This window comes from Cloeon dipterum, chromosome 4 (assembly GCF_949628265.1).
Source record: "Cloeon dipterum chromosome 4, ieCloDipt1.1, whole genome shotgun sequence".
Lineage (NCBI taxonomy): Eukaryota > Metazoa > Arthropoda > Insecta > Ephemeroptera > Baetidae > Cloeon > Cloeon dipterum.
In genome coordinates this window covers 19,333,105-19,346,274 of record NC_088789.1, presented here as the reverse complement: position 1 = coordinate 19,346,274, position 13,170 = coordinate 19,333,105, and the positions used below count along the sequence as shown (strand labels likewise).

General features: G+C 38.1%; 3 protein-coding genes across 3 annotated transcripts; 2 read left to right on the top strand and 1 right to left on the bottom strand.

Moving 5' to 3' along the window:
- The first annotated feature begins 995 nt into the window (after positions 1 to 995).
- On the top strand, positions 996 to 2,873 carry LOC135942600 (uncharacterized). The gene is made up of 6 exons (XM_065488794.1): positions 996 to 1,139; positions 1,426 to 1,656; positions 1,715 to 1,873; positions 1,933 to 2,042; positions 2,105 to 2,226; positions 2,281 to 2,873. Exons 2-6 carry the CDS (start codon positions 1,439 to 1,441, stop codon positions 2,440 to 2,442), a joined length of 771 nt encoding a protein of 256 aa, XP_065344866.1. The 5' UTR covers positions 996 to 1,139; positions 1,426 to 1,438; the 3' UTR covers positions 2,443 to 2,873.
- A 1,400-nt stretch (positions 2,874 to 4,273) lies between these two features.
- Positions 4,274 to 6,026, bottom strand: LOC135941732 (exosome complex component MTR3-like). The gene is made up of 4 exons (XM_065487418.1): positions 5,768 to 6,026; positions 5,447 to 5,706; positions 5,240 to 5,386; positions 4,274 to 5,181 (listed from the first exon to the last, which is right to left on the bottom strand). The coding sequence occupies exons 1-4, from the start codon at positions 5,904 to 5,906 to the stop codon at positions 4,888 to 4,890; spliced, it is 840 nt and encodes a 279-aa protein (XP_065343490.1). The 5' UTR covers positions 5,907 to 6,026; the 3' UTR covers positions 4,274 to 4,887.
- Positions 6,027 to 6,159: 133 nt separating this feature from the next.
- LOC135941730 (ubiquitin-protein ligase E3B) lies at positions 6,160 to 13,113 on the top strand. The gene is made up of 17 exons (XM_065487414.1): positions 6,160 to 6,317; positions 6,469 to 6,644; positions 6,943 to 7,083; positions 7,145 to 7,472; positions 7,524 to 7,712; positions 8,230 to 8,421; positions 8,480 to 8,915; positions 9,224 to 9,395; positions 9,445 to 9,563; positions 9,626 to 9,798; positions 10,720 to 10,868; positions 11,192 to 11,328; positions 11,379 to 11,805; positions 11,861 to 11,990; positions 12,385 to 12,549; positions 12,601 to 12,712; positions 12,856 to 13,113. The coding sequence occupies exons 2-17, from the start codon at positions 6,484 to 6,486 to the stop codon at positions 13,026 to 13,028; spliced, it is 3,204 nt and encodes a 1,067-aa protein (XP_065343486.1). The 5' UTR covers positions 6,160 to 6,317; positions 6,469 to 6,483; the 3' UTR covers positions 13,029 to 13,113.
- The last annotated feature ends 57 nt before the right edge of the window (positions 13,114 to 13,170 follow it).

The following is a 13,170-nucleotide window of genomic DNA, read 5'->3' as shown; positions in this document are numbered from 1 at the left end:
AATTATTGTAACTATGATTAATATGATTTAGAACTTGAAAACGCCAGTGCCAAAAATATTTCCTGATTCGAAGCACAACTTTAATCCCTTATTATGTCTGTTAGAAATTGAAAAAAAAATGAGTTTTTATCTGTTGTAATATTAAGTATTTTTTTCAGAATCCTAAAATTTAATTAATTCCATGTTCCTTGAATTTGATTGTTTTAGTGGTCTACGAACTCTTTCTGCAATCGACAACAATGGAAAATCAGAAGGAACTTGACTCTGATTATTCCATGATAACGTCTGCGCTTCTGTCCCTCTGCGCTTCTGATGACGAGTCAGAATTGCAACTTGAACTTTGGAGCAATACCGATTTTTATATTTTAAGAGGTAACTTGCAATCCGAGAGCATTCTCAATTGTCAAATTTGTAAACGAGCGGAAAGTAAACTCCCATGCCGTCACAAATTTCTCCTGACCTGTTCTCTTACTTCGGAGTGGTTTGGCTCCGATGTTCAACTCTTAAGTGATCCGTCGGTAGAGTGCGATAATGAGTCGGCTTTGAACGAAAGTTTGACGGCCAGAAAGAACTCAAGACACTTCTCTCTGCACAAGAGGTTCAGGGGGTTCACGGAGCGCACGTGAAATCTCGATGGGAGAAAGAACCCTAATTGTATAAAACGTTGTGCTGTGTAACCTACGTACTGCTATGTATGTATGTACATATTACATATGTAGGAAGGAGATTAGAGATGATACTCTCCTCTCCTTACTGCTCTGGCTGTGCTGCGGTTTTTGTGTTGTGTAGGACTCAAGTGTTGTGTAGCTCACTCACTAACAATAAGCTCCGAAGATCGATCAAGCTGATGCTGCTTGCATTCCGATAGCAGCTCACTCTGCTGCAACGAGAAACGTGACTCCTCACCCCCCCTCCCCGTGAATAGTGTCAATCGTGCAACAACAAAGTGAGAAGAGAGTGAGAGCATAACACCAAAACTGACAGCGTCAAGAACCGACAGCCGACAGCTGACACTGACAGACGCTAGACCTAGACCTGAGCCAGACTAATGGATGTTTGGTCAACACACACAAGGCACGAGTCCAAACATAAAGACTCCGTCAGATCCTGGTCAGATCTCAGAGCAGAAAAATCGACGCGTATGTATAATGTGTTTTTAACATTTTTAAAAATAATTGTGCTCAGAGATATCATACATACATACCTACATAATATGAGAATTTTTAAAATTACATATAACCATTCAGATAAGCTTTATGTACCATACAATGGTTTATTATTTTCATAACACACACACATATAAAGTGTGAATGGAAAATGACAACATAAATGTTCGCTTGGGAAAACAGGGAAAACGCACAATACATAAATGCATAGTCAATCATCATTATGTATATCTACTTACAATGATTTGGTATTTTTCAGCCGAACTGTAGGGATGGCCACCAACGATGGAAAAGAAGAAGACGAAATAACCACAAAGCATTGGGGCGAGTTTGACGCCACACCGATTGTCTCCAATGAAAAGTCGACGAAGTCAATAATTGAAGACATTTTCTACCTGTCCAAAACGCCAACACAACTTAGCAAAGAAAATACACAGTCTTGCATTTCAAAGTTGGTGCTTTTGCCTGATGACCCGTCGACCAAGACATCGTAATGGAGCAAAATAATTTTTGTCGGCTGTAATTTTCTAATTAATTCATAATAACAGTACGTTCGACCTTGACTCGGAAATTGACGAAAATCTCATGAGTTCTGTAAAGCTGATGGAGAAACTCTCAAACTCTGGTGGCTCTAATATTGCTGGAGATGCTGCATTCATCATTGCAGATTTTTCTGAGAACTCGGAACTTCATCCCAAGTACAAAAGGTTTATTGCCAGACAGATATGAGATTGAATTTTGCCATAACACTTTTAAAATATATTAGGCCTCCCCAATCTTCGGGCAGTGCTGCTATTACCATTGACAACCCTGAAGATGCCAGACTCGTACTCAGAAAGTCAATTTCTGTCATTCTCATGCACAATGAAATCTTCCGTAAGCTATTTTCTCTTTATATTGGAATCCAGTTAAATTAATCAATATCTTGTATTTCTCAGAATGCAAGAGATCTGTGTTGGAGTGCCTGGTGGACGTAGCTGGAAAATTCATCAAGAACTTAGGAGTTCAGCTGTCATTAGCTTCATCTTTCGGTGCTGCTTCCAATGCGCCGATCCTCGTGGTGAGCTCCTGTGGAGCTATTTACAAAACTAGAAATTCAGTGTCTTATTTGCAGGAAGAAGCTGAGATTGCTCTACACAATGTCGGAATCAAGGGCATTGCAGATGTGGTACATTACTATCGTCGCAACGTTATTCACAGACACTTGTTTGTGGAGGCGTCGGTGAACCGCTTGCTTTTGAAAGACGAAAATTCAGCGTCAGCTCAAGAGAAATGATGAGCAACAGTAAAGACAAGAGACAGTTAATAAAATGCTTCTGCTGTGATTATAGATGTTAAAAATCAACTCTGAAAGTGCAATAGTTCAAGTCTCATTTGAATAAAACTTGAACAGAATAACTTGATGGTCTGAATAATTAATTGAATGTTTGGTTAGTCTGCAAACAGCTAATGTATTGAATTATCATGCTGAAAATCAATTCAAATTAACTTGTCAGCCATAGTAGGATTATGAAGCTATTAATATTCAAAAGCCAAACTGTTCTGATTGTGATAAAAGAGAAGCAGGCCAGTTTAAACTCAAAAGGATATAATTTGTATAGATCGCTATAATTTGAGTTGTCATCTTAAAATTGATTTGTATCTTGAATGCCAACAAAAACTTGCATTATCACTAGAACTCCATTTGGCAAATAAATACAGTGTCTCAATAGAAATAATGTTATATTTTAACAGGCATCCCACCATGCAGCAACAAAATTCAAGTTTATGGGCGATGTCCACTGCTCTGTTCAAAAAGTATATTTCCTGTGTCAATTTGCTTGTTTACATTTGCTGTGCTTTAAGCTTGATTGTATACTGCTGCGGTAAAGGTCTTAATTTTATTAGATCATTTTTTGTAGAAGCATTTTTCTAGAACTATCAGAGCACTCAATCGAAAATCTGCCCCTTATGTACAACATTCTTCTATTGATTCTGGCATCTATCTACGCACATTTTGTCACGATGAAATCAAAAAGTATCAAAATGTTGAGGAAAATTGCTCTCTTCATGGCTAATTCTCAGGTAAAATTTATATTAAATTAAAATATATATAATAATCAGGACATCGTGTAGAATTCAAAATCTAAAAAACTCGAAGCAGTACAGTACTTGGCGATAATATTTATTGTACCTCTGGCTATCATCAACGAATTCTCAATTTTGCTCTACTCGACACCGTACCTGAGTATCGTAAGTGCAGCAGGTCATACGCTCTGCCTGCTCATTGGCGCCCTGCTAGAACAACAGTTTATTTCTTGCATGCTGGACTGTCGAAATAACTTTTCTTCTTGCAACGGGAACCTGATATTCATTAGACAGAACCAGAAAAAGCAGATCGTTAAAGACGCAGCTAGGGAACTACGAGACTTGCGAAAATTTCATCTGAAAATTGTGCATCATTTTCGCTCAGTAGGAGAAACCTTTCAAGGTAAAGTAGACATTTTTCGGGAAAATTGACAAAAAATTGATATTATCGTGATTACAATTAGTTTGAAAGTATTTTTAATTCTTCCCAAACTCTATTATTTATGATTAATCACCAAAAAGAGAGTAATTCGGAAAAGGGTTTCACAAAAAGGCACACAGTGCTATTGACAAAATTTAAGACTCAATTTCTTTTGGAAATTACCAACCTTTTAATTTTTTAAACACATAAAAATAGGGAAAATTCCTATTATTCATAAAGTGTTATATTTATAAACAAAAAACTCAAATTTAAATTTAGCATCCTGCAGGGTTTGCATGAGGGCGGACATTAAAAAAATAGACTGTCAAAGTGTATTTTCCCGAAAATAATAACTACCTATAATTATTGACCTTTTCAACCATTATTTAATACGATTAAATTTTGTGATAAAAATGAATGTTGTACGTGGACAACTTGGAAATGCTGCTTTATTGGGATTTTAATCTGCAGTTTTTGGTAATTTTAGAAAAATTCTACCGTCTGAAAAAACCGATCATGGAAACTATCAAAACATATTCCAGCAAAAATTTGTCTTATAGTGAAATTATGAAAATTCCCTAACCTTCATTAAAATTGTAGGTGTTCTTCTAGCTCAGATAGTCTACTCGTCCTTGGCAATAATTTTCCTGCTCTACTTCATGGTGAGCAGTGCCTTGAGCCCTGATTTAGATGACGGTGCCTGGCAAGTCACAACATTGATAAACGGCGCTGCGTGGCTTATTCTGCTTTCCCTGCGACTGGTGTTCAGTTCTTGGGTTACTGACAACTCGATTCAGGAGGCAAATATAGTGTTTGAGAAATCTTTTGATTTAATGCTGTTTTTCTCTTTCAATCTTCAGGCAAATAAATGTGGCGCATTATTACAGAAAATTAAATCTAGACACCTTCCGGAACTTGCTATTAACGAGGTAATTTCACTATCAGTTGGATTCATAAATTGAAAATGATGTGCCAGATTGAACAGTTCTCAAGACAAATCCTGCAAAACAAAATATCCCTTTCACTGCATGGATTCGCCGAACTCAACTTGTCTATACTGCACACAGTGAGCTGATGCTTAAATAATGATAACCACTTAATTAAAATAAAAATAAATCAGATTGCAGGTACAGCCACAACATATTTGATTATACTTATTCAGTTTCAATCACCATCAACCAAGAAGTAAAAAATAAAATATTGGATCTTTTCCTGCGTTAAATTTTTAATCACTCACAATAATAACTTCGAATTATTAGAACTGTCAATTGAACTCTTCACCGCAGACAAAAGAATTGCCTGCACGGCTTTGTGCACTTCCGCAGCAAGAGTTCCCACTTCAGATATCATCTTTTCGAATCGGTCAGGTGAGATGTGGCCTGAGTGGAAAAGCTGGCTAACCTGATTGAAGGTGGGAAGAAAGCCGACTGTAAACACACCGTGGTCACTCTCACCGTCAACTCCCCTAAGACACAGTCTTTCTTCTGCTCCTGTGGGGTCATAAAACTCTGTATCTCCAGTAAAGGCCTGAAATAGGATCACGAATCTAGAATTGAAGTTTACATAAAACTAAAGCAATGTTTACCTTTGACAGACCCACAGGAAGGTCGTACATGGGAACGGCTGCGTCTGCCAGGGCCAAACCAGCACAAGTTATGGCGGCAGCTAAACTTGAACCATCGTCCTGCAGCACCAGCACTTGCACGTCAACTTGGAAATTGGGGAATTCATGCTACAAAATAATTAATAATAATTATTTGTCCACACATTATGTAGATTGAGTTTTACTTACAAGACACACTGCAGGCTCTAATGCATTTTTGAGCAGCAGGGAATATTCTTTGTCGTCAGCCTCTTGCTGGTGACTTCTTCTTTGAACACCACTAAATGATGCGAATTTGAACTCGCAGAAAATTTCGCCCCTCACGGTTTGCTGTTCGACGTTGCGACTAGCTTTTTCTCGTGGATCGAAGACCGAGCAAATCACTTTCGTGTGGTCTAATTCGATGTAGGCTGAACCTTTGGCTTGAGAAACTACTCCCGGCTTCAAAACTGTGATACCAAAATATAAAATTTTAAACACCTAAATAGGTGGAAGCAGGACGAAACATACAAATCTTTCTCTGTTCGCCGCATTTTCTGCCGTCAGCCCGTCTGCCGCCTTTCTTCAGCAGAGCCGCATCAAGATTTTTCGGCTTGCGATAGTCTTCACTGCATTCTGGGCCCTGAATGCGTCTATGGTCCACAGGCATTTTACGAATTTCTTGTTTTGGTATTGGTATCGTTAGAAAAAAACTACAATGTAAGTTATGTAGTTGGCGTTGGTCAACAGCAGATCAACGGTGAGCGATTGTGCCCTGAGCGTGCCGTGCACATGCAACAAAACAAACGGCGCCTCGTGACAAAAGTAGGCGTGGCTATCAGCTGACTCAATTGTCTGTCTTTCGATTTTGGACAGCAACAGCAACAACTGATCTTGTTCGTCTCGGTTCGTCTGATTTTGCATACTTGCAGAACAATATTTTTCCTGTGCAATAATTAAGTGTGTTAACGATTTTATTTTGATTTATCTTTGTATGAATTTCGTTCAGCTGCTCGATTTTTTAAAGTGAAATTGATGTTGAAATATTACACACAAGATTTGACAAGAAGTATTAAAAGAGGTAAAATATAGAATTTCCCTAGATTTTTTTGTCGTAAAAATTACTGTGTGATCAAGTATGTATGAAAAAATAAGTTTCAAGCGGAAATCTATAATTTTATTGTTACTCACTCTACATACATCGGTTTTTAAGTATTCTTGTTACTTGCCAGATTTGCTGCGGGAAGATGTTCTCCTCTGCAGACTCCAAAAAAGGCAGCTTTTTGGAGCAAACAAAGGCTGCCAGAGAAGAGCGAGCTTTTGAAAAGAAAAGAGACACTGCAGCGTTAAAAATCCAATCTTTTATCAAAGGCGTCTGTGCTAGGAAAAGATTTCGCTCGAATGTTGTGTAAGTGAAAAATAGTGATTATTAAACATTACTAGTCTTACTCCTGTTTGCTGACTTTTTGCTGAACCATTTTTAATCTACAAAATTTGGAAGGTACTATTTTTGCACATTTTCTTGTAAAAATACATTTTGGGATTTGAATTGAGTTAAGTTATTTTTTTTTTATCAATTTTCACCTCTATTATTTGATTACATTTTTGCAGCAACACCTATCTCTTGAATAATTTACCCAATCATAAACCAATTTTTATAATATCCCATCCCAAATTCCATCTATATAGTGTTTCTCATTTTACAGCAAGGAGTTTGATTCTCTTGTCCTTAAACCCCAAAATGAAAACGCTAAAATTCCTGGAATACAACTTTATCATTCCACGACAAGACTTCTTTTAATATGGGACAAAAAGCAGGACAAAGAAAGGATAGAGAAATTATGCAGGTAACACATTGATATGCACACAATGCCAAACGCATAGTAATCACACTTTGTACACGTTTAGTTTATTAGTAGACAGCCTGCAAGAAGAAAAGGCACATCTGAGCTACATTGGCGTGGCGCTGAACAGAGAGCACTCGATTTACTGGATTGCCCACATAAAAAAGCTGCTCTGGATATGCTGTCAGTATTTAGAAGACGTTTCGCCGGAGCTCTCGGCAGACGCGCGATCACTGCTTATGTACCTTCGCACGCTAATTGCCTTCACCTCAACCTCCACATGGGCCATGCTAAAAACGCCAGCCATGGAGAAGTTGAAGCCTGGCATGAACAAGCTTTGTGCCAACATTATCGGCGATTTAGTCACCAAAGGATTTCTTGCAACCCTTAAAGTGGGTCTTCTGAAACTTCTTTCTTGAATCACGCTGATTTTCGGTTTTCAGAGAGTTCTTATCAAGGGCCTGTGTGGTGCCAAAGCAAGCTTGAAACAAATTTCTTTATCTGCACTCTTCACATTGGCCCTGCGACCTCTAGTCTTGGCAGAGTTTTCCGACAAACTGCTCTCAATGTTTTTAATCAATATCTTCAGTGTTCCTGCCCTCCTTCTGCATCTTAGTTCGACTTCACCTGAGGTATTAGTTATTTCTATAGTCATTGATGAGTTCGGATAGAGCGTATTCTGAGATGGAAAAACCAGAATTCCTGATTTCTATATTTTCGTCCTCCATGATTTTTTCCGTTTGGTTGACTTTTTGCCCAGATTTTATATATTTTTTTTTAATATTGTATTCTGGAGTCTCACCTTCCTAGATTTTTTATTTTGTGGTTTGATTTTGACAGTTTCATTTCCTTGATTAATTTTGCCTTGTAAGGTCTCATAAACAGCCATGAGGTTTAAGGCTTCGGCTGAAAGCGGTCAATAATTTTGCTCAAGTAATGGTGACCGGCATTAAATTATAATTTTGTTACTGGAGCATGAAAATTTAGAAGTGCTTTCTAGACAAAATCCTCTTTGAATACGCTTTACTTTTGAATGCTTTTTCTATACATCTTTTTTCAAATTCCTGGGACATATTTGTTTTGAGTCTGGATAATCAAATTTTTCCTCTTGCCAGCTTTTTTTTGTTATTAATTAGATTATCTTCTCAGTGTCTTAATCAACTGGTTACAAACGAAGTGTTCAAGAGAAGCATGGTTCTTTTGTCCACTGAGCAAAACCTGCGCATCGTATTTAACACCCTGGAAGGCAACTACGCCCTCTGCCTGTTAGCCAATTTAATCCACATGGCTCACCTTGAGAAAGATTCTTCTCTGAAAGAGCTCTATTTCCCTACATTCGTGGTGAGTCCTCAAAAAAGTAACCCAAATAAATGAGTGAATAACTCTTCAAAATCTCCAGTGTGTTGTATCTCGGCTGCTAGAGTGCTGTCAGAAGTACGTGGGTAACAAAAAATCTGAAGTAACCCACTGGCACCCCGTTCTCGGCTGGTTCGCCCAGGGACTCGACTCTCAGCTGCACTCGTCAATGCCACTGGTGCGCAGGCAGCTGAGCTACCTGTGGGCCGCGCCGTTGGTCTCCATCCTGTTGAGTGACCTGAACCAGACGGTGGAGGAAACAGGTGTGCCAGACCCCGTGGTGGCTGCGGCTGCGAGCTCCTCTGGCCAAAACAACCTCAACGCCATGCTGAAGAAGGTGCTTGAGCGACCAGGCAAAACTAGCAACATCAAGTATGTCAAACTCGGCAGCCCGGAATGCACCAGGGTTGCAATGATGGCATCTCTGTACCAGACAGCTCTGAGCACCCTGACTCAGCTCAAGCTTGACATTCTCACTGGTAATATTAATTTAAAAATTCCACAGCTCAATTTAAATAATTATTGCTTCAGAAATTATGTATTTTTATTATGTGATAAAAATATTTTTGTCTTGAGAAATCCGCAAGAACAATAATTAAATATGAGAGTTTTAATTAATCAATTTGTTTTTAAATGTATCTTTGTTTATTAACAGTTTAGCAGCATGAAAAATTTATTGAATTTAAAAATGACAATTTTTTTAGCCAAATTTGAATCCAAAAGTAAATTGTAATACTAGTTAAATTAAATGAAGAGGAACACCCTGCAAATAAAATATTATTTTTAGGACTCTGTTATCAAAATGGAATTCTGCACCTGCTGTGGCAATTTTTATGGACCTTGGGACCCACTTGCGGGCTCAAATCATTTTTAAGCCTGCTGGATGTTGATTCCCGTGGAACATGCCCAGAGTTTCAAATGCTGACCCTTTTCTGTGACTGCATGAACCACTACATAACGTAAGTTTTTTATTCACCGTTAAATATTTTGGCTCAAGTTTCTCTTCAGAATTCTGGATGACATAGAAATGTATGAGCAGCAAAAACCGTTTAGAATGGGTGACTATGTGCTGATGTCGAATTTCCTCAACCAGTTTGCCTACAAAGCTGTCTTAACGGGACTATTTGGTAAGTTCCAGCCAATGGTAACTACTGAATATATGTTCATTTTTGTTTTAAACGATTTGTAGATCCTAAAAGTCTGAACAGCAATAGTCTCTTCAATGCTGTACACACCTTGCTTCTGAGGCTGTACCAGAGAGACTGTCGGCGCCAGTTTACGCCTGACGGGCACTGGCTCCTCAAAGACATTCGGATCAGCACCTTCATCAGCGACCTGGAAAAGGGAAAGAAAGCCAATCAGGTTGGTTTCGATTAGAACAGGGTTTGCTCAATTGTCTCTGGTTTTTCCACGGCTAGATATTCTGGCAACAAATGTGGTTTTTCTAGACAGTAAAAATTTTATCAACCCTTTGCTAAAAACCGTGGAAAGTTAAAAATTGCAAGTTAAAAGTCTTTCACCAAATTTGTGTATGAACGAGAATTCAAGTGCATTTAAGAAGAAAATTGAAGAAGCAATATTCTCAAGCTACCATTAATTATTACTTCCTTCCAAATGTTGTTCCTACATAATTGTATCATTACTTTATGGATGTGTGCTGATTTGGGGCAGAGTTGCCCTGTCAGCCCATAATAAACTTAAATTTTGAAACTAAAAGCTCAGAGAGGTCAACAAATTAATATTTTCTAAGTTTGCGACTGTATTAAAAATTTTTGAATTTCTGGGCATGAAAATGATTCATTTTTAGGCCATTAAACAGTTTGATGATCAAATTACAGTGAGAACATCATAAGTTAAATAAAATCTCATATTTAGCATTTTAGCTACTTATAATGTGCAGCAATAACAACTCTTGAGCTACTAAGCTCTGGAAAAAATTTGTCTGAGAATGTCATTTCTCTATTTGGATTGATATTAATATTGAAAACCTTGCAAAATCAAAATAAACATTAGCTTAAAAATGTTCTCTAGAGTGAAGTTATTTTTGCCGTTTGTTAAGTTTTCAGGCTTCTCATGTGGAACCCAAGATGCTAAAATTAAATTATTTTGGAGAAAAGTTTTCTTAAGATTACCTACCGTAAAGCAGTCTTTTTCCTATATTTTATTTGCCTCAAAAATTAAATTAGAAAAGGGCAATAATTTCTTGAAAAAAAACTGGACTTTCTCTTTGATATTTGCCCTCCCTTTTGTCAAAGCCATTCATGTGATACATTTTGTTTTTAGATAATTCTCCAGAAGATGCCCCACATCATTCCTCAAGATGAGAGAGTGCAAATTTTCAGAAGAAATGTAGCTAGTGAGAAGTCATCTCTGGGAATTGCGGACAGTTCTTGCCACCATTCTTCCTCTTCCACATTGATTACAGTTCACAGGTAAATCTCTCATAATTAGAGTTTGCGAATATGTATAAAATGAGCACTAATCATGCGATGCAAGCCTCAAATAAAATAGATTTAATTGCCAAAATTTTCCAAAACAATTTAAACCCTACTTAAAACCATCTATGACGATTTAATCAATTCCACGAAACCAAATTAATTGGTTTGAGTGAGGAAATATCTTACTGTTTTTTAAGTCACATTTTCCTGCTCAGTAACGTCAAAAGCATAAATTTTTACTTAAACAATGCCTGTTACTCACAGCCCTAGTTGTCATAAAAATTTATGTTGACCACATTTCCTTCTCAACTTTGCAGATCTCGAATCGTGGAAGATGGATACCGGCAACTAGCTGCCCTTCCTGCCCAGTCCTTGAAAGGGGTTGTCAGAGTGAGGTTTGTCAATGAGCAAGGACTCCTGGAGGCAGGAATTGACCAGGACGGCGTGTTTAAAGGTTTGACCCCTTTTTGAAACATTCCTCTACTGAATTTTATCGATGTTTAGAATTTCTGGAGGAGACCATCAAAAGGGTCTTCGATCCATCGCTGAATCTCTTTCGAACAACGGCAGATGAGCGGCTGTACCCATCGCCGACGTCCTCTCTTCAGGACAACCACCTGCAGTTGTTTGAATTCGTCGGCAGAATGCTGGGCAAAGCCATGTACGAGGGGATCATCGTCGACGTGCCCTTTGCCTCATTCTTTCTGAGCCAGCTGCTCGGCTCGCAGCATCAAGCCTACTACAGTTCCATCGACGAACTGCCCTCGCTGGACGACGATCTCTACCGCAGTCTTACTTACATCAAACATCACCTAGGAGACGTTTCTGAGTTGGACCTGAACTTCTCCATCGACCAGGACTTCCTGGGAAAGCTAGAAACGTTTGAGCTTGTGCCAGGAGGAAAAGCGACGCCAGTTACAAATGAAAACAAGTAGATTTTATTTCACCTTTTGGGTGTGTATTTTTAATCTTAAATTTGTCTCAAGGATAAACTACATCCATCTGATGGCTCACTTCAGGATGCACACCCAGATTCGCGAGCAGACAACTGCGTTCATCAAAGGTTTCCGCTCCATCATCAACTTGGAGTGGCTGTCCTTGTTTTCTACTCCTGAAGTAATTTAAATCTATTAACAAGGAGACTCCATGGTCCTTCTACACTAATGTGCAATTTTTTCATCAAATGTGTACCCTTTTGAGATTTTTTACTAGCATTTTTTCATTTTAAGGAGTGAAAAAATGTTTTAGTTAAAATATCGTTTTTATATTAACTAGTTGAATATCAATTTAAAAATTCAATTTTTACTTGATCCTGATGGTGTTTGTTTTAAAATTTTCCCTTGATGATAGAAATCGATTGGTGGCTCACTTTTGACTTTCCGAAAACCCCTTGTCATTTTCATCGAGGTCACTTCGGGCCTATAAAATTTATATCTTGCAAAAATTTGGGAAGGCGTGTTGGGTTTCCTTGTCAATATAGCTTCCTTGATGTTCACTCTTAACTGTCTAGGTTCAACGACTGATTTCGGGGGATAATGCTCCTCTTGACCTGAAAGATCTGAGGCGGAATACCCAGTATTACGGCGGATTCCACGATTCACACAAAGTGATTGGATGGTTGTGGGATGTTCTCGAAAATGACTTCAGTGAGCTGGAAAAAAGGAGCTTTCTCAAGGTAAATAAATCCTAGCCTGAATCGTTTAAAACTCACGTAAGGACAACTTAGTTTGTGACAAGCTGCTCGAAGCCCCCTCTTCTTGGCTTTACACATCTAGAACCTCCATTCTCTATTCGCTGTGTGGAGGTTGGAGATGATGAGGACACCGGTGACACAATAGGTCAGTCAAGTAATTCCAAGCAGGAAATTAAATTATTTGTATTAAATAATTAAACAAATTGTATCTTGAACCTTCACTGGAATCCCCCTTTTCTTAAAAATAGTTAAATTCCTGAGCTATATTATTTGTTTTTCACATTTTAGGGAGCGTGATCAGAGGCTTCTTTACAATCCGTAAAAAGGACCCCCAACACCGCCTTCCAACTTCTTCAACGTGTTTTAATCTTCTCAAGCTTCCAAATTATCAAAGAAAGAGCACTTTGAGGGAAAAGTTGAGATACGCAATAACAAGCAACACTGGATTTGAACTATCATAGTTTTATCACCAAAGTCTTATGATTTGTATAATGTGATATTTGTACTTCTGATACATTAGTCTGTGAGATTTTCTTCCTGGTTTAATATTAAAATCACATTTATGGAAGTACTTTTGATATTTGATAAACCTGAGATGTGAAA

Coding starts and splice junctions, on each gene's coding strand:
- LOC135942600 (XM_065488794.1), top strand. CDS start 1,439: ATGGCCACCAACGATGGAAAAGAAGAAGACGAAATAACCACAAAGCAT. Junction 2,043..2,104: donor CATGCACAATGAAATCTTCC/GTAAGCTATTTT, acceptor TGTATTTCTCAG/AATGCAAGAGATCTGTGTTG. Junction 2,227..2,280: donor CCAATGCGCCGATCCTCGTG/GTGAGCTCCTGT, acceptor TCTTATTTGCAG/GAAGAAGCTGAGATTGCTCT.
- LOC135941732 (XM_065487418.1), bottom strand. CDS start 5,906: ATGCCTGTGGACCATAGACGCATTCAGGGCCCAGAATGCAGTGAAGAC. Junction 5,707..5,767: donor CGGCGAACAGAGAAAGATTT/GTATGTTTCGTC, acceptor TTGGTATCACAG/TTTTGAAGCCGGGAGTAGTT. Junction 5,387..5,446: donor TAGAGCCTGCAGTGTGTCTT/GTAAGTAAAACT, acceptor ATTATTTTGTAG/CATGAATTCCCCAATTTCCA.
- LOC135941730 (XM_065487414.1), top strand. CDS start 6,484: ATGTTCTCCTCTGCAGACTCCAAAAAAGGCAGCTTTTTGGAGCAAACA. Junction 7,713..8,229: donor TTAGTTCGACTTCACCTGAG/GTATTAGTTATT, acceptor TTATCTTCTCAG/TGTCTTAATCAACTGGTTAC. Junction 11,806..11,860: donor CCAGTTACAAATGAAAACAA/GTAGATTTTATT, acceptor ATTTGTCTCAAG/GATAAACTACATCCATCTGA.